This window comes from Tetrao urogallus (genome assembly GCF_951394365.1).
Source record: "Tetrao urogallus genome assembly, chromosome: 5".
NCBI classification, from domain to species: domain Eukaryota; kingdom Metazoa; phylum Chordata; class Aves; order Galliformes; family Phasianidae; genus Tetrao; species Tetrao urogallus.
Window position 1 is genome coordinate 8,777,675 of NC_136818.1, and position 21,905 is coordinate 8,799,579.

At 41.6% G+C, this 21,905-nt stretch overlaps 1 protein-coding gene across 1 annotated transcript in view; it reads right to left on the reverse strand.

Moving 5' to 3' along the window:
- Positions 1 to 21,905, reverse strand: part of MAST2 (microtubule associated serine/threonine kinase 2) — a gene marked incomplete at both ends in the record, with an annotated part of 161,343 nt that overhangs the window by 52,077 nt on the left and 87,361 nt on the right. Inside the window, one exon of the mRNA XM_079535767.1 lies at positions 4,661 to 4,752. Coding sequence (XP_079391893.1) covers positions 4,661 to 4,752 — 92 coding nt within the window. The remainder of the gene's footprint in view (positions 1 to 4,660; positions 4,753 to 21,905) is intronic.

Below are 21,905 nucleotides of genomic sequence, written 5' to 3' on the forward strand. Positions count from 1 at the left end.
CCCAGTACTGCTGCATCTGCTCTAGTTGAAGGAATTTTAATAAGAAAAGCCTTACTGCAATGCTCTCGTTCACCGAGGCTGATCGAAACTCTATTTATTCTGTTAGCAAAGGTAAATTCCCCTGTTGCTCAGGGGTTATAGTTGGCTCCTTCTGAACCTGGAATGACTGTCTCAGGGGAGGCTGTTACGCAGAATGATTACCCATTAGGTAAATCAACGCAGTTACATCAATGTTAATAATTCAGGCATGAACTTTTACATTTCCTGGACACGTGGAGAAGGAGGTAGCTAAAGCACCTGTACTGCTCTGAAACTAGGAAAACAGACCTTACAGGGAGGAGACAGGCAAAAGCCTCAGCTGCCATCTACAGATATGATGACATCGCACAGGTTAACAAGTCCAAAAGCTCAAACTAGAACCTTTTTGTAATGCTTGCTCCTGAGATTCTGAGAAATGCAATAAAAACAAAGGTCCAATTGTTGTGGCCATCTACATATTAATGCTATTTGCTGAATAGTAACAGAAGCAGAACACATCCTACTGCACGTCACAGAACTTCCCGCATTCTAGCACATCCCAATGTTAGGATGACTCCAATCACTTCAGCATCCCATGCACCACCCAGCTCAAAGCGAATATCCTGGCTTCTGTCTGGCATCCAGGGATCACATGCACACAGTGCAAATGAACTGCAGCTCTGATGACCAGGACAGGATCCAGAGCTGCACACAACACACCCTGCACAAGTTTTACTGTTTGACCACTGCGCAGATACACTGTTCATGCCCTTGGATCCAAGGATATTTGGATCAAGAAGCAGGAGCATCGTGCACTTTTGTACAGCACTGATACATGAAAAAGAAGTGTATAGAAGACTTAAAAATAATCTCTTCTTTCTTTCTTTCTTTCTTTCTTTCTTTCTTTCTTTCTTTCTTTCTTTCTTTCTTTCTTTCTTTCTTTCTTTCTTTCTTTCTTTCTTTCTTTCTTTCTTTCTTTCTTTCTTTCTTTCTTTCTTTCTCTCTCTCTCTCTCTCTCTCTCTCTTTCTTTCTCTCTTTCTCTCTCTCTCTCTTTCTTTCTCTCTTTCTCTCTCTCTCTCTCTCTCTTTCTTTCTTTCTTTCTCTCTTTTCTTTCTTTCTCTTTCTCTCTTTCTTTCTTTCTTTTCTTTCTCTCTTTCTTTCTCTCCCTCTTTCTTTCTCTCTCTCTTTCTTTCTTTCTCTCTCTCTCTCTCTCTTTCTCTCTTTCCTTTTTTAAAGCCAGAAGAAGGAACTGAACTTACAGTGAGAGACTGAATGATTGAATTCAGTATTATCACACTGCCTGTGAGCAGCTCCCTTCACACATTATTACAGACAGGAACAGGGACAAGTGTATCCACTTGTAACCTGGCAGCACGGGAAGCAGTTTACAGCAGCGTGAACCTCCCTCATCCAGCTTCAAGAATCTCTCATTCTTACTATAAAGATGATGCTGTTTCTCTGATTTATTTTAACCTTTTCATTGTAAGATACAGTCTAAGGGTAATGTATTAATCTGCCTTAGAATGTGTACACTGTAATAGGTGTACGTTAGATAAAAAAAAACATTTTGAAGAAATACAAACACAGGGAAAGTGTGTGTACACCTTCCTTCCTCTGATTTGAAAGAAATACAAGGAAGATTTTCAAACCTGTCTTCCCAAAACTGCACTTCAGTCAAGATATGGGGGAGTAAATAAGGGTGGCTTTCCCATGACATTAACAAGTCGTAGCTGTTTAATAACAAGGCTCCATGTAATTTTGGAACAGAGTATTTCATAAAGTTTGAAAACTGAACTAGTGCACTTCAAATCCATTAAGAGCTATTTTTTCAAAAATGTTTTCATGGCAGAGTTAAAAATTGTTCAGATTTACTTTCATCTTTAGACCTCTTAAGTATTACTTTTCCTCTCCATTTTGGGGGATATGGAATTGCCTGACATCCTATCTTGAAGCTGCTCTGTACATTAAAATGTGTAGTTTGCAGGGCCAGTGTTCATTAGGAGGAAGGATTGTGCTACATCACACCCCACCTTCATGAACAGAACATACAAAAGAGAAACTCCTGCAGTTAATGCCATAAAGAACTCCATTTTCTGAACAGAACTTTTTTAGAAAGTCTTCCTTATTCCCCTGTATGCTTGTCACTCCTTTCATTTGTGGAAGCGGTGCACAATGGACGTGAAGAGGAGGTTGCGTGTTCACAACGCAAGAGGGATGGGAGAGGCTCCAGCTTTTTTTAGTGACTTATCAGTGTGTGTCTGAACAAACAGATTGATCGATTCTGTTCAAATACTAAACAAATATCACAGCCTGTTCTCAAATTCACATCTCATATATGATATTTCTTAAGAAAATATTTGTGAATCTACTCTAAATTTCATCTACTTTTGTCTCTTGAATAAATTACTTGACTCAGGTAAAACTCCTAAGCACAGTAATGGGAGGGAACTGAGGCTACCAGTAATTTATCTCCTTGTTCTCTGCTTGCAACTCTTGGAGGTCACATAGGATGTCCTTTTTAATTAATAGTTTCAAATCCCATATGCAACATTAGAACTAGAAATAGAAGTATTTGACAATTTCTGCTAAAGACGACGACCTACCACTGAGTAGCTACTCTAGTTTTCCAGACAGTCACATATGTAATAAAAGATAAGCCTGCAAAGCCCAAGACAGCATCAAAAACACTAAGATCAATTTTTGATTTGAAAGATGGGAGAAAAGAAAATACAGGTGTGAACATCTCTGCCTTTGTCTTCTGAGCAATGATCAGATCAACATCTTATTGCAATCTGAAAAGCAAAAGCATCTTGCTTCTTTCATATTCCGAGGAGCACCTTTCTCCACCGTTTTACTTAAATGCTTATATAGCTGACATAGAATTTATTAAATTCAACATACATACAGATTCTTAATATAAAGTAAGGAGCACAACATAACTAAGCAGAGAATCCCTACCAGGAGAAATATCACATTTTACAAAGCTATCACTACCATAAACACCCATAAGAGAGCCAAGGGAGTTTGGAGTGAAGTGGAATTCCTCTAGCAAATGCAAGCTTTTGGTGCAGTAATGAATTCAACAAGTTACATTTGAAAATACTTTATCTGAGTTATCTGAGATTCTGAAGGAAAAAGTGTTATGGTTCTATGTTTCTTGTTTGTTTGTTTGTTTTTACTATGGGTTTCAGTATTCCACATCAAAACATCATGTAGTGTACGGGGCATTAAAGTGTCACTGCCCCAATCCCAAGTACCTATCCCTGTACATCACAGCAGTCACGGGATCTGGCCCTTCCGGGTGGGGGGGGCGCTCTCTTGCTGCCTTGCAGTGGGTGCTGGAGGGTGCTTTCCTAGCCGTTCCAAGCTTTTTCAGGTTTGAATCGGTCCCGGGAACTCCCTCTCTCTTATCTTGTCTGATTTATTAATCTCAATTTCAATTAAATTGTATATATTGTGTTATTCTGTATTCCGATATTATAGTAAAATAAGTTTTCCTCCACAGATTGTTGCCGCTGTTCTTTTCCTCCCTTCCTTCCTTCCCATTTTTGTGGGACTGGAGTGGGGGGGGAGGGCAGAGGCCTGTCGCCCCTGTCACGGACATAGATTGATCTGGTCAACTCTGTGACAAAAAGAAAATAGCCTTAATATGCTACTTTTAAGATTGGAAAATGAAAATCATGGGTCATTTAAAAAACAGTGTGAGTACAGCAACTTCCCAGCCATTCATGACAGGGCTTTACAGCATACTCAGCAAATCTGTATGAAAATCTGACTTTTTGAGGCTTTCACGGGTATCCCTGGACAAGAACTTCTGTCCTTCCAGCTGGCTGAATGTCCCTCTCAAGGCACAATGCTCTGCAAGAAGAAGCAGATGGCTCCTTCTCCCTGAGCCACCACCACTTTGCTGTCCTTTCTCAGCATTTCCTTTGTTTCAATCTCCAGAAAGTACTTTCAGGACATACTGCCATGTAGGATGAGAGAAGTCTGATTGTAATGAAAACAATTACTTACACACAACTGTGATGTGCTTCCACATTGGCTCAACAGTGGGCGAATATGTGTGGCAACGTTTGGGCTGTTTTAAGTTCAACTTGTACCCATTAGGGCCACACCTGAAGCCCAACTGCTTTCTCTGGCATTCTGAAATACTGAAAGCAATGGAGGTGTACATCACCTGTCTCTCTCCCCATAAAGGTAACAAGGGAACACGCTATTCAGGCAAGCTGCTGAACCCACTGCATGACCCCTTCTAAAACTCTGTGGTGACCGCAGACTGAATAAACACTTCTTCTTTAGAAAGAACATCTCTCCACACTTCACTCTGATGACTAACAAGCAGTTGCCCATTTGCCTGGAAATGAGCATTTCACCATTGCTGAAGTGATAAAACTGGCAGCAATGCATAAAGCAATTTTCAAACATCTCGTGTGCTCAGAGTAGCAGATAGAGACCGCAGATGGCACACTGATGGGGAATATCAACGCGTTAGGCAACTCAGCTCATGGCAGGGTGTTGGAGCAAGGTGATCTTTGAGGTCCCCTCCAACCTAAGCCATTCTATGATTCTGTGTTCAAATTCAATGCAATGAGCACCGACATTTTTCCCAACGATTCCCAGCACGGCAGCCCTCAGAGTTACCTGCATGTCCATGGAGGGGGGAATGCGGCCGCGGGAGAGTCGGGGATGTGCTGGACGTTACAATCAAACTCTTTCTGTTGCTTGTCCGACAGCTGGAAGAAAGAGATACAGATGATGAGGCAAAACCAGAGTAATCAAAGCACCCGAAGGCTGGTCCTAAAGAACAGCCTTTAGCTAAGGAGAATAATCTCTCAGATTCGGGTCGATATTTCTTCTCTCACTCGATTTTGATATTGACTGCTGCGAAGCAAACATACAGGGCCAAAAGGCACTTTGTCAGCAATATACGTTTTAATGTGCTAGAAGCAGCACAAACATGCCTACTGAATGCCCAATGAATTTTCAATGGCTACTGAAAAGCATGCAAGGTGAGCTTCCAACAGCCCTCTGCCCAATTTAGCTCTAAAGATGACGGAAGTAATCATAATGGGCAAGTGAAACATTCTCATTTCACCCGGTCCTGAACAAAGCCTACTGGATATTTAACCCCCTTGCTGATCATCCATTTTCCTGTGGCATATAGGAATACATACAGTGCATACGCAACACACGCTTAGGTTGCCCAGCAGAGCTCCACGGTGGCTCCAGGGCTGACATCTTTAGGGGAAATTCTTTACCCAGAGAGTTGTAAGGCACTGGAACAGGCTGCCCAGAGAGGTTGCGGATGCCCCGTCCTTGGAGGTGTTCAAGGCCAGGTTGGATGGGGCCCTGGGCAGCCTGGTTTAGCATTAAACGTGGAGGTTGGTGGCCCTGCATGTGGCAGGGGGGATGGAGATTCATGATCCTTGAGGTCCCTTCCAACCCTGGCCATTCTGTGATTCTGTGACCTGCCCCCATCCCACCTGGAGCAGCCCCGATAGATGCGCTCAGTCTGCCAAAACCACAATTTAATGCAGAACTGCTTTGCTGCCACAGGATACAGTATATCTGACTGTTATTATTTGTAAGACCTCTTATTGTTATTCTGTAGGAAACTGGAGAACTCGAAGCAGAAAAAAGCACAAGGGAACTGCCAACCATAATAAACAGGAATAAAGTTGAAGCGCCATTAACTGCTATTCAGGCTCTTTAGTGTACTTAAAGCATTCCTCAAAATTGTCCAACTGATTCCATACAATCTTCATTTACATTCATGTATTATTCAACAACACTCCATCCAAAAACTGATTGCCATTGTGTACATCATACAGACAAACGAACGACCTGATGTTAAGAGGCTTAAAATCTCAGTTTATGGATTTTTTTTTTAATGTGTTCAGTCAGTCTATTCCAGTAACTGTTGAAAAAAAACAGAATACTCAATTCCAACATTAGTAGCAGATAATCACTATGTTTACATCACGATGAAAGTCTCTCACAACACCAAAGTGCTGAGTATTCTAATGTAACGTAGATGACTGTGAGAAATAAAAAAAACCTTGAGCATTCTAATGTAAATTACCATGTAAAAACTGCAGATCTTGCTCAATACAGAACACTAGTGTCATGAGAAAAGAGAGCTCCGTCCTCCGTGGCGGCATCCTTTTGCTAAGAGGAGTCACTAAAACACTCATCATCACAGCCCAGAGCGTCCTCTGGAAAGTTGGTATATTTAAATCACAGAATAATGGGGAATAAGAGCTGTCTCAAGCTCAGAGCTATTTAACTGATGGCTGCATCTGCCAGACTGGACCAGGTTTTACAAACCCATTTTCTCTGCCATTGCTGCAGAGAGGACAACTCAAAAGACAGAGGGTTAAGCTGGAGAGCAAAGCACAGCTGAGACCCATTAAAACAGGTCAGGTTTGCACCAATGCACCCAGGGGAGGAACGGTTTTTGAGCTGCCCAAGTTAGGAATAAAGAATATTCTTTTTATACCCCCAAAATTTGGTAACTTTCCATTTCGCTGGATCTCTCACCAGGGAAGGAGGAACATCACTGGGGCCCATTCAGCCATTTACACCATCCGCATGTGCTGGCAATAAGGCAAAGCTCAGACATAAAGGCTAAGAACAGAACTTCCAATTTCTTGAATTCATGTTATATGATGGGAAAAATACACGCACACAGCCACAAATGCACTCTCGACTGGTTGAAGAGAGCTCTCTGGATAGATACATAGATAGATATAACTTCTAAGAGAACTTGGAATCAATGAGAAATTACAGAAAAGCAGCAATAAAGACCTCATAGTCACAAAAATGAAGAAAATAAAAAGGGAGAAGTGGAGCTGTAGGTGCCCCTGTTCCTTGCAGGGGAGTTGGACCAGAGGTCTTCAAGGGTCCATTCCATCTCAAACCATCCTATAATTCTATGAAGAGCTAACGTGCAGCCTCCAGTTGGGCAGCTAACCTCAGGAATTCATCACAACAGCATTTAAGCACCTTCTAAAGAAGAACAGCTGAATATTAAAGAAGTAAAGCTAGCTTTAACCAGGAATTTGTGCCAAAGAAATTTGAGCGAGTCAATTTAAGTGCTGGCACAGTTCACATGAAGACAAAATGCTTTCCTGGAAGATGCACTTCAGCCAGACAGACGGGGCTCAGCACGGGGCTACATGGCCAATAGTGAGGAGATCATATTATTGAACTCTTACACTACATCATTGCTCATTACTGTTCATGAATTCTGCAAGAAACCCTCTAAAAACAATCCAATCTGCATAAAAACCAGGAATAGAAGGAGAGAGTAGAAAGGGAAAAGGTTAACTATACAACTCAGAGTACACTGACAAGAAAAAAATTATAGTTCTGAACCAGTCCAGAGAGACTCTGAGAACTACTATGTGCTTGTAAGCCAAAGCTTTCCTACTTTCATTACACACAAGGTCCCCGACCCTCCTCTCCTCACAGTTTGGTGTGGGACTCATTAAGGTTTTTCCCAGATCCCACTCCATAACTTGGAAAGAGCCAACCCCTGCTGCATGCCCTGCAGGGCCACTGCCAAACTCCAGGAACCTGCAAGCCCAGGGGAGCATGAGAGCTGCCTGATTTTATTCAGAACAAGCACAGCAAGACGGGAGTTTACGTGGAGAGAGGTGAAACAATGCCTCTGCCATCACCACGGAAATGGTGGCTCTACTGTTTGTGAGTTGAGATCTCTCCCCACAGTAAAAATAACATTTGTTACGTGCAGTGGAGCGTTCCAAGATGTGTTCTTGAAACTGAACACTGCAGGACATCAGACGTGGGTCTGGTAACTGGACACTAGTTTTGGACCCGCTGCAATGCGCTCGGCAGCCAGCAGCAACCTTGTGCAGCAGTGCCAAGCAGGATGCGTGGTACCTGGGAGCTGCGTGCAGCCCCAGCACACCTTGTCCCCAGCCAACAAACCTCCACCAGAAGGCAATTTGGGACTGATCTCCAGTAATATCACTGCAGTGCTGGTCATGAGGAACGAACAATGAGGTATTTTGTCAAAAAGATAACGCGCTTCTCTAGAAAACACTCTCAGGACAGAAGATGTTGTGCATGCAAATAAACAATATGTACAGAAAAAAAATCATAGCTTTAATCACATTTGTTACTAATCATTGTTTATGATCCCTTTTAATGATTTAGGAACAACTTCTCAGAAAGAGCAGTGATGCAGTGGCACAGCTGCCCAGGGAGGTGGTGGGGTCCCCGTCCCTGGAGGTGTCCAAAGGATGTGGAGATGTGGCACTGAGGGACGTGGGCAGGGGGCACGGTGGGGTGGGCCGGGGTTGGAATGGGTGAACTTAGAGGTCTTCTCCAACCTTAATGATTCTATGAGCACTTAACCAAATTTAACTAGATTTTCCTCTGATGTTACAGGAGTTTAGTTTCAGTTGATTTGATTTACAAAGACTTCTTTATGAGAAACAGAGATTTTGGAAATGAAAATAAGTATTTAAAATTTTTATTCACAATGACAGAAAATTTACAAAATCTGAAATCTGCATGTCAATGAATGCACCAGCTGCACAGCAATGTTAACTAGATGTGGAAGTTATCGCCTTAATTATAGTAATTCAAGGATGGAAGCAATTTTGTAAGCTTTAGCACTACCAACAACAGGAATAATTAGTTCTCTAAAATAGATAACAATAAGTAAGCATCTGGTACAATGAATTATTTTTTCTACATTCAGAATGGTTTAAAATTTTTTCATCCTAGAATAACTTGAAAAAAACACATTATTATTCATGGTGGAGGTCTGGTTTGCAGATTCCTACAATAACCACTTATCTTCTCTTAAGGAAAAAGCATTATACTCATTGAATATATGAAGGATGGAAGTACGGGGCCATCTTTAGATACCACAGATCCTCCATCATGACAGACTCAGCAAGGGAGCTGAAACTAGATGATCACTGTGGTCCTTTTCAACCCAAGCCGATTCTATGATTCCCTCCTCCCTGTGTCACCTACAAGCTATTGCAGCCATCTGCACATCCCACCTTTGGGGTGGATCCCTTCCTGCTCACCTGTGCGGCAAGGAGCATGGAGATAAAAGAGAGGGCTTCTACCAACTGTAAAGTGTGGGCCGAACTTCAGTATAGATATCCAGGGAGAACATGGACAGTAAATGTGTAGAACATCTGCCGGGGTGGTATGTTTCAGCCTGCTAGCAAACACAAAAGCTGAAGGGAACAAGGTGCCAAGCAATGCATGCGTGAAGTTGGATGTAGACTGGTTCTTTTGTTTGAAGAAAACTAACATCTAAGTATTAATGCACAAAAGTAATTTCGTTTCATCTCAAACAAGCTATTTGTTAGATAAACCCTTCTAGTTCTTCATTTATAGCTCAAATTTAAAAAATGATACAACCTCATGTTAAGAAATTGTGAAGAAATGGCTGAAATTGCCAGTTAGTGTCTAATTTATGTTTAATTTGCCTAATATGTGTGGTTGCTGTACACCTGCCTGCATCGTGCTGTGTAGTCCAGGCCTTTTGCATTATTAACAACAGAGGAACACAGGAGCTACTGCAAAGCCAAACAAAATGAAATGTCACAACAAATTACCATGACTGGCACAGCCATTCCCAACTAAATCAAACCACTCTATTCTGAAACATTCCTCCCTCACAAGCATGTTTCAAAGCTATATTCATCCTTATATGATGAGAAAAAAAAAATCTCTGATTACAGAAGAGAGATGACAGAATGAAAATAGACAGTATTTAATGGGAGAAAACGTACACGGACCTCCTCAAGCATTACTATCTCCTACTTCAGTTGTGTTATGCATGATGCTGCCTTGAAGTTACATCACAAAGTGTGAAAGGACAATTTAACGAAAACTAAACATAACTACATACTTTCATTTCCCGTTTCCACCAACTCTATTATTAAATGCTTCACCTAGCATGACTGCTTTTTCAATGGGTGTCTCAGTAGTCATAGAAGACAGATTATCACACTTCTTTTGCTTGCAAAAATTTGAGCAAACAAATTCAAGAACAAAATGACAAAGTGCATTTATAGTGTTTGAAAGCTTTTTTTTTACCCCATAAATATAAGGATATAGAGGCACGTAATAAAACAGACCCATTCTAAACACGGTCTCCAAAGATGCATCCTGAAAACAAATATGTGAGCCAAAATGAAAAGAAACCATTATTCACAATTCCAAAGTCAGAGATTTAATAGCAATCTTCTGCACCAGGATATGAGCAGTCCTGTTGCTACATAGCGCTTAACATGAACAGTTTTCTTTGTTTCAGAGCATTTTCTTCATTTAAGCATCAAAAGATGTTTGAAATTAGCTCTGTATCAGTTAATTGTAGTTTCAAGTTGCATAGTGACAATAAATCACATATCTAACTTAAAAACTGTTCCAATAGTACATTATTCTGGAAATAATCTCCATACCAGTGTCTCAGTGGCCTTTTCTATACAGAACACAGATTTACACACAGCAGTATGGTTGTGCTCTGCACATGTAAAAACAGGCAGAGGGGTGCACTGAAACTGGAACCAAGAATGTTTGTTGTTGTGTTTGTTTGTTTGTTTTTTTAACCATTTTCTGCTTAGCCACAGAAAGAAGAAAAATAGAAGTGATTAAATCAAAAGGAAGTAGAAATAGAAGATGGAAGAGAAAATAACTGAGAAGTATTCAGATAAAAAGGAGAAAATGTAGCACCTCTCTGCAGGCCTCTCCTGCTACTGAGCAGCTGGAAGAGCAGAGACGGAACAGCAGAGTTCATGCAGCCCTAGTCAAGCTGCAGAATTTAATACAGAAGCAATACACATAGCTTGATAAGATTGGCATATTCTGTGTCTTCAAAACCAAAAGCAGCTTTTAAGACTCTTGGAATAAAGCTGGGAGTTTTCGTTGCTGAACTGCTTATTATTCTAACTATACATCTACTGTAAAAGGTATTACTCTGCAGTCCTGGAAATAATAGCAAAAAATCAAAAATAGGTCAGGCTATGGAGTGGGAAAGACTATTCAGGGAACATCCAATAATTAGCTCTAAGTGTAGAATCAAAATACTTAAGAAATGTTTTCCTTCATGCTTAGAAAAAAACCACAACAATGTAGTTTCATGGTGAGGTGGTCAGTACAAAAAGCGTTCTGCACCTGGCTGAGGTTTTTGGCCTCCAGGAAGGTGCACGGTGATAGAAGATGACATACCACATCATGTTCCTCACAGTTCTTCCAATGAAGTCTGTTTTTTATAGGAACATTTTGCCTGAAGGTGCTTTACAATCCCTAGTTCATGTCAGCATTCAATTGCCGTTGAGGTAACGGGAATCCCAAGCATCCTGGAGGGCATACTGCTTTGTTTGCTCCTTGTCCAGTCCTACAGAGGGCACACACGTGGGCCTGCAGAGAGGAACATCACTGCGCAGGTAAAAGTCCCTCACAACTGGAAGTACCCACAGTGTTTAAGTGCCAACATATCGAGCTGATCTCGCATCGGCCCTTCCCTAGCACAGTCTGTTACCACCACAGACACAAGACTTGAGGAGCCAAGGGTGAGGCTCCCCACAACATTATGGTGACCCAGCCCCACCAAAACATCACTCTGCAGCGCTTAATCACCAGACACCACGCTGACAGACACTCTGCATTTAAAATGCACTTGTTGGAGACAAACAGCAGTTGAAATAAGCAGATGCACAGACACGGGGAGGATTCCTAAACCCAAATGTGTCTCCTTGAATTAACCACAAGCCCTGCACATCTCAGGCCAGGCGCGTGCCCACGTGCACCGTTCCTGTCGTGCTCTCAATCCTCAGAAGGCCCGGCCCCCGACTGCCCACTGCCCCACTCACAGCATCCCCTCCCTTCTGAAACCAGACTCTTGCCCCAACAGCCATTTTTTATGTAAAATCATGTTACATTCAGCCACCTCTTCCCGAAGATCCCAGCAATTCATAAAATCATCAACGATCTGCATGTTGCTCAGTTTCCACTCCGCAGAAGTTCTGACTCGAAAAACTGGTTTGGCCTGGGCAATAGCCAGCTGGTTGAATGAGAGGGTTTCCACCAGAACAAATTGCTTCCCAGGCTCAAAACCTCAGCATTAACTCTGTAGGACACTTTGGATTTTGTTCTGAAGAGAAGCAAGACCACAAAAGCATTCATAATAAATTTAAAATCTACCATACACAGACAATCCCTGATCAACTAGAAATTACAAACAGTACAGGCAACGTTCCCTGAATCCTTGCCCTTATTCTGTATATTAGGAGGACCATCCTTCCATTCTTGGCACAGCAGCCTCTTCCATTGTAGTTAAGTAGCATAAATATCACATGTAGAGAACCCACTGACAGCTCCCAGTACTCCTCCACCACCACTCTCATCTCTCAGCTGTACAACAGGCGGGTTTCTCACCTAGCAGTGATGTGCTGGCACAGCTGCCCAGGGAGCCGGTGGGGTCACCGTCCATGGAAGAGTTCAAGAACCGTGGACCTGTGGCACTGAAGGATGTGTCAGAGGGCATGGTGGGATGGGATGCCATCAGACAAAGATTTTAGCAGTCTTTTCCAATCTTAATGATTCTGTGATTCTACAGTAATACCCACTGCAGCTCACTCAACACAAAACACACAATTCTCATGATGAGCTTTAATAATAATAATAACCAGAAGATGAGGTAGGAACTTTGTTTTCCCCCCAACAGTCAGTGCTTTTGTCCCAACGTTGAATTCCTAGCAGAAGTAATTGAAATGAAATTTCCTCTCCAATTAGGGGTGTCAGTTGGAGACCGTTTATTATGCTGTGCTAAGTGAAAATTGGATCTAAGCGTTATCAAAAGCATCAAATTTCCAGATCTTTCTCATCCTTCTCAACGGAGTGAAAACATTTCTTACTTTTCCCATTTAAGCAAGGAAATGTGCGGCGTGACAGCTGTCACTTTAAAGTTAATTATAGCACAAACAGACATTTTTAAATTTAGCTTTACGTTATCACAAAAATATTCTGCTTTGCCTTCTTCCTCAGGGGCAACGTACATATAGAAGGCAGCATCCTCCTGACACACACAGCCTTGAATGTCTATCTGGATGAATCAGCGTAAGAAGACACTGCGTGCAGCTCCCCATCTCACACAACCCTGTTGCAGCAGTTACAGCTGCCAGGAGCACACCAAGAAAGTACCCATGATGTGCTCCGAGCACCCAACTATTCCCAATCACTGCTTCATACCCAGCAAAAGGTGGTTTCTTCTGTTTTTGTGGATATTTAAATGGGAAAGAACATTCAGTTAGTTATCAAGGAAGTGATTATAGGAAATATTTATAACGATTTACATAGAATCACTGACCTATAGAGGTGGCTTGCTACTTTTCACACTCGCATGGTAGTTCATCCCAATGGTTTTGACAGTTATGGAACTAATGCATCACTAATTGCCTTTCACCAAAAAGAAGAGGAAGGAAATTTAGAGCACCAGTGGCTGGTGCTAATCCTGGAGACTGAAGCAGTACATCCTTCCTAACAGAACCCCACCTTTGTGGTCCCCCCGGAGTTATCTTTCTCAATGTACAAACAAATCTTCCCTGCCCAAACTGCATCAAAAAAACTCATTAAACAAAGTCAACTTCCTAAAATCCATACAAAATACTCAAAATTCCTAAAAGTCACAGCCTGTTCCTCCAGACAGGGCTAAACATTGCTAGAACAAAAATGAGGTAACAGTAGAAAACATCACTCTAAGCCAATCTCTGAAAACCAACACATGGCCACTTGCACAACGACACACTGCTGTTACCGCACAGCACAACTTAGAGCATATTCAAGAGAAGTCATGCCCAAACCACAAGAGACAAAAGATTGAAAAACAAAGACATTTAATTTAAATATGTCAAAATCACGCTTAATCTCTGCACAGCTCAAATCCAACAGGCAATGTCTGAGTACAGCAGTACGACAATACTGCTCCGCGTGAGCTTTGTACCAAGAAATTCCCTTATTTATTCCGCAGCTTAGAATTATAAATATTTATACAGAACCAGTTAGACAGGTAAATCTGATTTACGTTTATGTCACCCCTCCCATGACAATCTCCTCAGCATTGCTCTTGACTTCTCCTATCCTTCCGGGAATACGCTCAAGAAGAAACGGCCCCATCCCTGACCAGAGGAGCAGATGGCTCACTTTCCCACTGCCATTAGTGGTGCCGAGAAGCCCCCAGCTGCACCAGACAGCTCATTTCAGCATAATGCATCGCAGAGGAAGAGCTGCCCTGCACAACATCCTAATGCAGAGAGGCCATATGGGAGCAGAGCCCTGTAGGATGTTTACCAGGGATCAGTCGCCGTTGTTATAGAGATGTATGTCACAGCACAGTGGTCAGAATGCCGCCAGTGGCCCAGAATTCAGAGCACACAACACACCAGTAGTGCAATGACACTGTATGCAAAAGTTTTCCGTATGGTCATGGGAAAACTTAGTCAAATATTTCATACAGCAAAATAATCTCTGCCACCAACAGTTTCAACTCCATATAATAAATTTATATTGCAATAACAACTTCTAAAAAGTAATAAACGTACTAGAAAGTACCACACATTACACTTTGAAAGGGAAGCAATGAAAACAGATGTTACCCAGTTAACAATATGATACTTCATTCAAAGTGCAGATGTGTCATGATGCTGGGAATGCTGGTACCCAAGGATGCCCTGGTGCTGCTGCCGCAAGGACCAAGACGTGCAATGGCTTATCCCACAGCCAGCTACTGCTACGAGTAGTAGTGTGCTCATGTGTCCTTGGGACCAATGCCCCAACATGAATCCCAGCACAACATGATGTCAGATGAACCAACTCATTTATTACGACGCACATCACAACAATCCAACCTGACTGCCCATCTCCCCCTGCCCCGAGCTGGGCAGGCTGCCAGCAGACATGGCAGAAGGTGATATTCCCAGCAAACTGTCACATGTGCTCAAATATTTTATTTCCAGGGTTGATTGAAGACTGTGGCTTCGGTGCTGTGCGAAATAGGATTTCCACTGCCCGGCTTGATGCAGCTGCTCTCTGCTAGGGCGTCTCATATAGCTGTTTGATCATTTTCAAATGTCCAATATTCATTTATCTGGTTAAATCAATGAAAAGTACTCTTTTTTCCATTAAGATGTGCAGCAGGTTTACAGATCTATTTCTTTCTTTCTTTTCTTCAAATACTAACAAATAAATGGACTGTAAATTTCAAGTGGAAGTTTTCTAACAAAGTAATTGTATCAGAAAGCTTGTTAGCATTCCCAAAATTGTGCCAGTTCTTGACAACCAATTTCAAAATTCATAATGGCACATCGACAAGGCTTTCCAAGATAAACATACCTCATGCTTGTTGTGCAAAAGCACTACAGACACCCATTCTGCATGGAAGTCCATGACTGTTGAACCTGCACAAAGAAGTCAACCTTTTTGCATGCAGAACACAGTTCAGAACAGAGTGAGCTTTACAAAATTCAAGTTCTGCAAACAGGAGGAATAAGGCTGCTCCAGTTGCAGTGGTCCCACAGAGGCGATGTTCCTACGGACATCACCCACATCAACCCAGCTTGGCATGGAAGCCACATCCTACCTGCCTCATCCTTTGCAAACAGGCACAGGACAGTAATTTACCTCCCTTTCCTCTCCAGAGTCAAGCTCAAGAAACATATATGGAAATAATGAGCTTCAGCTCTTACACTTCTGTTCGTCCTTCACATTCCTACTGACACTGCTCCATGAGTTTGAAAGGCAGACCCATCAACAACTGGAAACTCAAGGAGCTTTTTCTTCTCAAAAAAATGAAAAGACAATAAGGCTTGTATTTGTTAATAAAGCTTCTAACACAACTCTTTGTGACCAAAATCTAAATTTTATTTTTTTTAAAGCAAAATCTTTCTTTGTTCCCAGTAAAATTTCTAAAAGTCACTGTTAGCACAGAAGCAAACTGATAAAATTCAAACTGTAAAAACAGAATCAGGAAACAGAGTAGCCCCTCTCCCCTCATTCAATATGTTTCTATGTCCTAAAATAGATTAATTTCATTTTTGACAGCTCATGAACAAAATTCATCCCAAAATCAAGTCAAAGCTTATATTCCAAATCTTACATAGATTTTAACTCTAACAGCCTATCAACCAATGGGAAATTATGATGCTCATGGCAGCCGTTTACTCATAAACCTATATCTATTGTGTTGGTCAGGATTAGCACCTACCTCACTCACCAAGCCCATTCCTGCAGTAAGTTTTTGGGCTATGTGCACTAAGCTCTGCAGAACACCTGATGAGTAATAATTATGTCGCTATTTCTCAGTCTTGAAGGGGTACCACTGTACTGCATCAGAGCTATTAGTGCACACAATTCAATGGGATTTTATCAAAATCCAAAGAGTAACGTGTGACTAAGAGCACTCATCCTATTTACTACTACAGCAACATATTAACATCTCCAAGAAGAAAAAAAAACCTAGCAAGGATGATTTAAAATTCAAGGTGATGCATATCGCTAAGAAAATCATGAACTATACGTCAAAACATTTCCAAGCCCTGCCCAGTGCTGCCTATATCATCATAATACTGTTTTGCTACTTTGAATACTGAGGCAGCTTGTTCTCAGTAAGGCATCCATCCATCATTTTGTAGAAACAAACCCACGTCACATTCACATACTATGAGAAGCGAGGAACGATGCATTTAAATAAATATCTATAAAAAGAACAAACCGTGAATCTGAATGGTATGATTTTTACAATGAATACAGCTACAAATCATGAAGAAATTACGCCCAACGTACATGATTTAATCTGTTCATAAAGGAAGAAAGCAAGCCTAAACAGCATTAAAACAAGAAGCTTGGAAAAACATTGTAAGAATTACTTGCAAAATCCTTAGATTACCTTTTGGATCGTCTCAACATGCTGGTAGCAGGCAGAGAGAAATTGGACAGCACAGTCCAAAAGGAGTCAGACATGATCTTTAAAAGCTTTCATTGCTGGGAAAATACAGCACAATCAAGCCACTAGCAATAAATAAGGAACTAAATAATACCAGTGACAGAGCCAATGCAAATTCCCTGTAGACCTCGCAAGCTGTTCCATTAATGCGAGACAGGCAGGCAGGCGTGCATGCTGCTGCTCCCACCGCCTCCATCCCTGCCTGCTGCTCTCTACCTTAGGAGGCAGTGCAAAATGAGATATTTATTCCCTTCCCATCGTGTACACTTTAGAACCGGAGCTGCTTGTATACACAACAAACATTATTTATATACATCTCTGCCTGTTCCTCCAATTGCAATCAAAACATTTTCAAGCAAAGCCACGAGCGGGGATCTATTGGTAATGCTGAATAACATGCTGCTTCCAGGCTGTGGCTGCACACACAGCACCACTCACTGCTGACGTCGGGGTTTTATTTTGAAATGGAGGCCCTCCTGCTTTGTAGCAAGGAGAGGGGCTTTTTGCTTATTTTTTTAATTACCCTTCCATCTTCAAATGAACCCTATGTTCTGTGTTTACGTGCCCCAAGTGGATTTTAAATAAATAAAAAATAAATAAATAAGAAGGAAGCCACCCACCCATGCACACGTCAGGCAACAGCAAGTACAACTCCCGGTGCCACCAAACAGCTCCACCAGCTGAATTTCAACTGCAAGGAGAGGAGAGCCATGAGTGATGCACATCAGAGGTTTCCCACACACACTCCTGCACAGCAGCCACGTTGTCCTACACAGCGGGTTCATGTTGTCCCCTTTGTGCTCCTTGCCACGTTTTTGCTTTTTCCAGGGGCTACACGAAACCTCACTGTAGCTGCTGCGCTTTTTGTTTGTTTTTTAATTTCAATGCGCAATCTTTTTTCTTTCTGTTGTGGCTTTTTTAAGCACTTCTGCCAATAGGAAAGCTAATGACATTCTCATATTTCAGCCTTCTTGAGTGGCTTTTTATCACAGACATGAGGAAGATGACAATCAACAGCTGGCACTGCCTTCCGTGCACAATGCACCCCTTAAAAACACATGGAAACGGCTGGGAGGAAGGAATCCCAGTAGGCTCTCATTAACTTTCCACAGAATTGCATGAAAGAATTAAATGACCTTCCTAACTAACGCATAAAAATGCATGGTTTTTAATACACACATATATCAAAACTCACACCAGCAGATTCAGCAAAGCATCTCCTTCCATCTGAGCTTCAGAACACAAAATGCAGCTTTGCATGCTGCAGAAAGCAGAGCTATGTCCAACATGGCCATCCCTTCCAGCCTGTTTTAGACACTTGCATCAAAAGGATCTCCATCACCTTTTACTTTGATTTCATTTAGAGTGTGACCAGGTAAAGCTCTGCCCCTATCTATTGCTGATCAGAAAGCAGCAGCACAATAATTTACGGATCATAGAATCATTAAGGTGGGAAAAGACCTCTAAGATCACATAACCCAACCTCAGCCCACCCCCCCATGCCCACTGACCAAGTCCCTCAGAGCCACATCCCTACGTGTCTCAAACACCCGTGACCCCACCACTCCCTGGGCAGCCCATGCAAGTGCATCACCGCTCCAAGAAATAACATATACCAGTCAAGTCTAGAAACCAAAGATCAGCATCACAGCATTACACTCAGGGTACCACATGACCTTCCAACTCCAACAAACTTGTTTTCAAAAAGGTTTACAAATAGTCAGATTCACACCATCAGCTGAAATGTGAATTGAAATTTCCAAGCAGTAATGAAGACAAAAAGCTCTTTATTAACCAACAAAGTAGACCTGACAGCAAAAAGAAATTCCAGAATGCTTACAGACAGCAAATAACCTAAAACCAGCTAAATCCCCCTAAATTCATATTCATTACGTCTTTTTCTCCAAAAAGTGACTGGAAAAACAGCAACTGGAGACATACCACACAACATTCTTACATTCCCTACAGAAAAGGCATATAAAGGAGAAGCCATTTTAGGAGAATACTCTCCGTGAACACCAATGGCAGCATCAATCAGCTGAAACTCTGCTCCACTCTCAGTGTTCAGGAGGCACCCAGGGCCCCCAACTGGGCAGGCGAAGCAGCAGCAGTGATGCTATCTGCATGGTTCTGCAGAGCCCACGAATTGCAACAAACACTTTGGAAATTACATAGCATGGTTTGCAAAGAGCAGGAATTTCTTTAACACTCCTCCTCCCTGCTTTTCACAACGTGTGTTCCACGTACCAATAAAAAGCCTCACCTTGCAAATTGGCATCAGCGAAGTGTGCATTTTGGGACAGTTCCCAAGTGGTTAATACAGAGACGGGCAGAATAGACTGAAAAATACAGGTAAGCAGTGATGAGTGCTGACGAGATGCAGCGTTCTTACTAGAATAGCAGAACACACTGAAACTATCAAAAATATGCCCTATCCTAAAGTATTACAGTCTCAACATTTGAAGAATGCACTCTAGTAATAAAAAAGTTAGAAGTGTAAGCATTTGCTAATAATAAATGAAATCCTTCCAAGTGACTATACTATCATCTCTGTATGATAAGCAAAACATTTTGCAGAAGTCTAGAGACTTCTCACTGGTTCAAAATCACAGCCTTCTGCATGCCAACAAAAATACCACAAACACAAACATGTTACCAGATGAGCTTTCTACTTCATTAAACTCATAAATGAGATAATATGTCTCTGTGAATTCCCAAACATGAGCTATTCCCAGCCTGAAGAAACAGCCTTCCTTATGGAACACTCCCACTTGCCATTCAGGGTGTTTATTTTCCATTCATCTCCTTCACCCAATTCACGCCCAAATTATCCTCAGGAAAGACCAGAGGGTCAGCAGCTCCTGCAATGCTGGAGTGCTTCCCTGCTGATCACATCTGTCACACCCAGGGCCCTCCTGACATGGAATCCATTGGATATCACACATCAAAGACTTCCCCAGTTTCTCACCTTTCCCATTACCTGGGTAGGACACAAATTAAGCCTGATATTACATGGGATTACAATTAGGCAAACAGTCCATGTGAAACCCATTGCTCCCCAGGCTTCTTTCATAGCAGCCACATTTCTGACTTACAGATCTTAAGTTCACATAGAATAAGACCATCTTAAATAACAACTGTCCTTGTAAAAGTAAGCTGAACTTACCAAGGAGATCACTGATGTAATGTTAAAAAGAGAATCGCAGAAGTCAAACCTCTTGTAACTGGACAGATTTTAGGTGAACTATTCATCAGGAAATGGTTCCCACAGCGTTTTTTCGCTGAATTTCTGAAGTATTTCAAATAGAATGAAACTTGAAGTACCCAAAATTTCAAGTGGAAGTAACTTGAGTCATGCAATAAAGGAAAACGGTGTAACAGAAACCAGTTGCAATACTACTTGGGAAAACCTACCTAATTATTCAATCACTTGAACAGTTACATTGTATTGAGTGTCACAAAAACAAGTGGTAGTCTCACAGTTGACATTTTTGAATAGCTGTATACCTCAAATGCACAAATCAGGCACTAGAAATATCTAAAAATTAAAACTTTTACTAGCAAAAGCTGGATTGTTTGGAGGCATCAAAAACAAAAGATGCACTATTCAATTTTATTTGAAACTTCAAATGGCATGTTTAGCAAGAGAAGAAAAGCACTGCAACTAATATTAATTAACAGAAATAAAACTGATGAAGATCTGAAGAGATCGCCGCTGTATATTGCTATGGTGTTGCCAAAACCGTGCAATATGTAATAACTCCAGTTTTGAGTTTGAACTTTGAACTTCAGTGTGAAGAAAGGAAAGAAGTTCTTCTTACATACCTCTAAAATATAAAAATCTGGGGAAAAAAAAAAAATCAGAGCACCGTTCCTTTAAAAAGAAAAAAAAAAAAAAAGAAATACATGGAAGACGTGTGCTGATCTATTTGGAGCATCATTATTATTTGAACAGCGGCCTACCGAGTGCCGAGCAGGCTGCCATCTCGAGCCATGTAAGCAGCAGTCGGGCAGAGGACACGAAGTCGGATAAATCTTCAGGGCCCACGTCTCTATTGTTACTGGCTAGCTCACACGAGCTCCTCTTTCTTCATTGTTTGGCAGAAATCAGCCGAGCTCCATGCACCCCAACTACGACCAATACAGAACCAAAGACCTGCGCCCAGATTTCAAGCCCCAGCTCCATACAGGAGGACTCCAAAGGACCTGTGCTGCTCAAAATTAAACCAACCAGGTTTCCTGGGCTGAAGAATAACCAAACTGCTCTCTGGTGTGCATTTCCCATGCAGATAACAGCCTTCGTTAGTTTAGATAATGATTCAAAGGATCAGAAACGTTTGCTGAGCTGCGGCAGAATTAGCTATAAGGCATTGTATGCTCATATACCAGAATAAAAGCTGCCAGCTTCTCATGTAACTTTAATCTGGCGCTGTTACTGAACTAACTGGGGTTGTCATCATAGCGAATAGCCTGAAATGCTAGCTAATGCATTTCAGTGTCACAGCACAGCAGCAGCCCTGTTAAAGCACCGTTAAAGATTGATAACAAAGACTTTTTACCAAAACACAAACTTAATTGTGCCCCAAATTCTACAATGTTTATTCAGATTCTCTCTTTGGATTCCTATTAACAAAAATACCACTTTCTAATTTGCTAGAATTCCTTACTCCAGTCACAAACTGCACTAGCAAGATATTGGCTATTGCAATAAAACGTTCATTTAATGCGATTTCCAGCTCAGCAAATTGATGAGTGGGCTCAAATGCCATGGAAAGGTCAATTAGTCTCTTTAAATGCGTTACTAGAACTAGCATTCTTTTCCTATGCTGTTTTCTTCATGTATGATTCAAATGTCAGTTATCTTATTTAATCAAATGCACCCTCAACATGCAA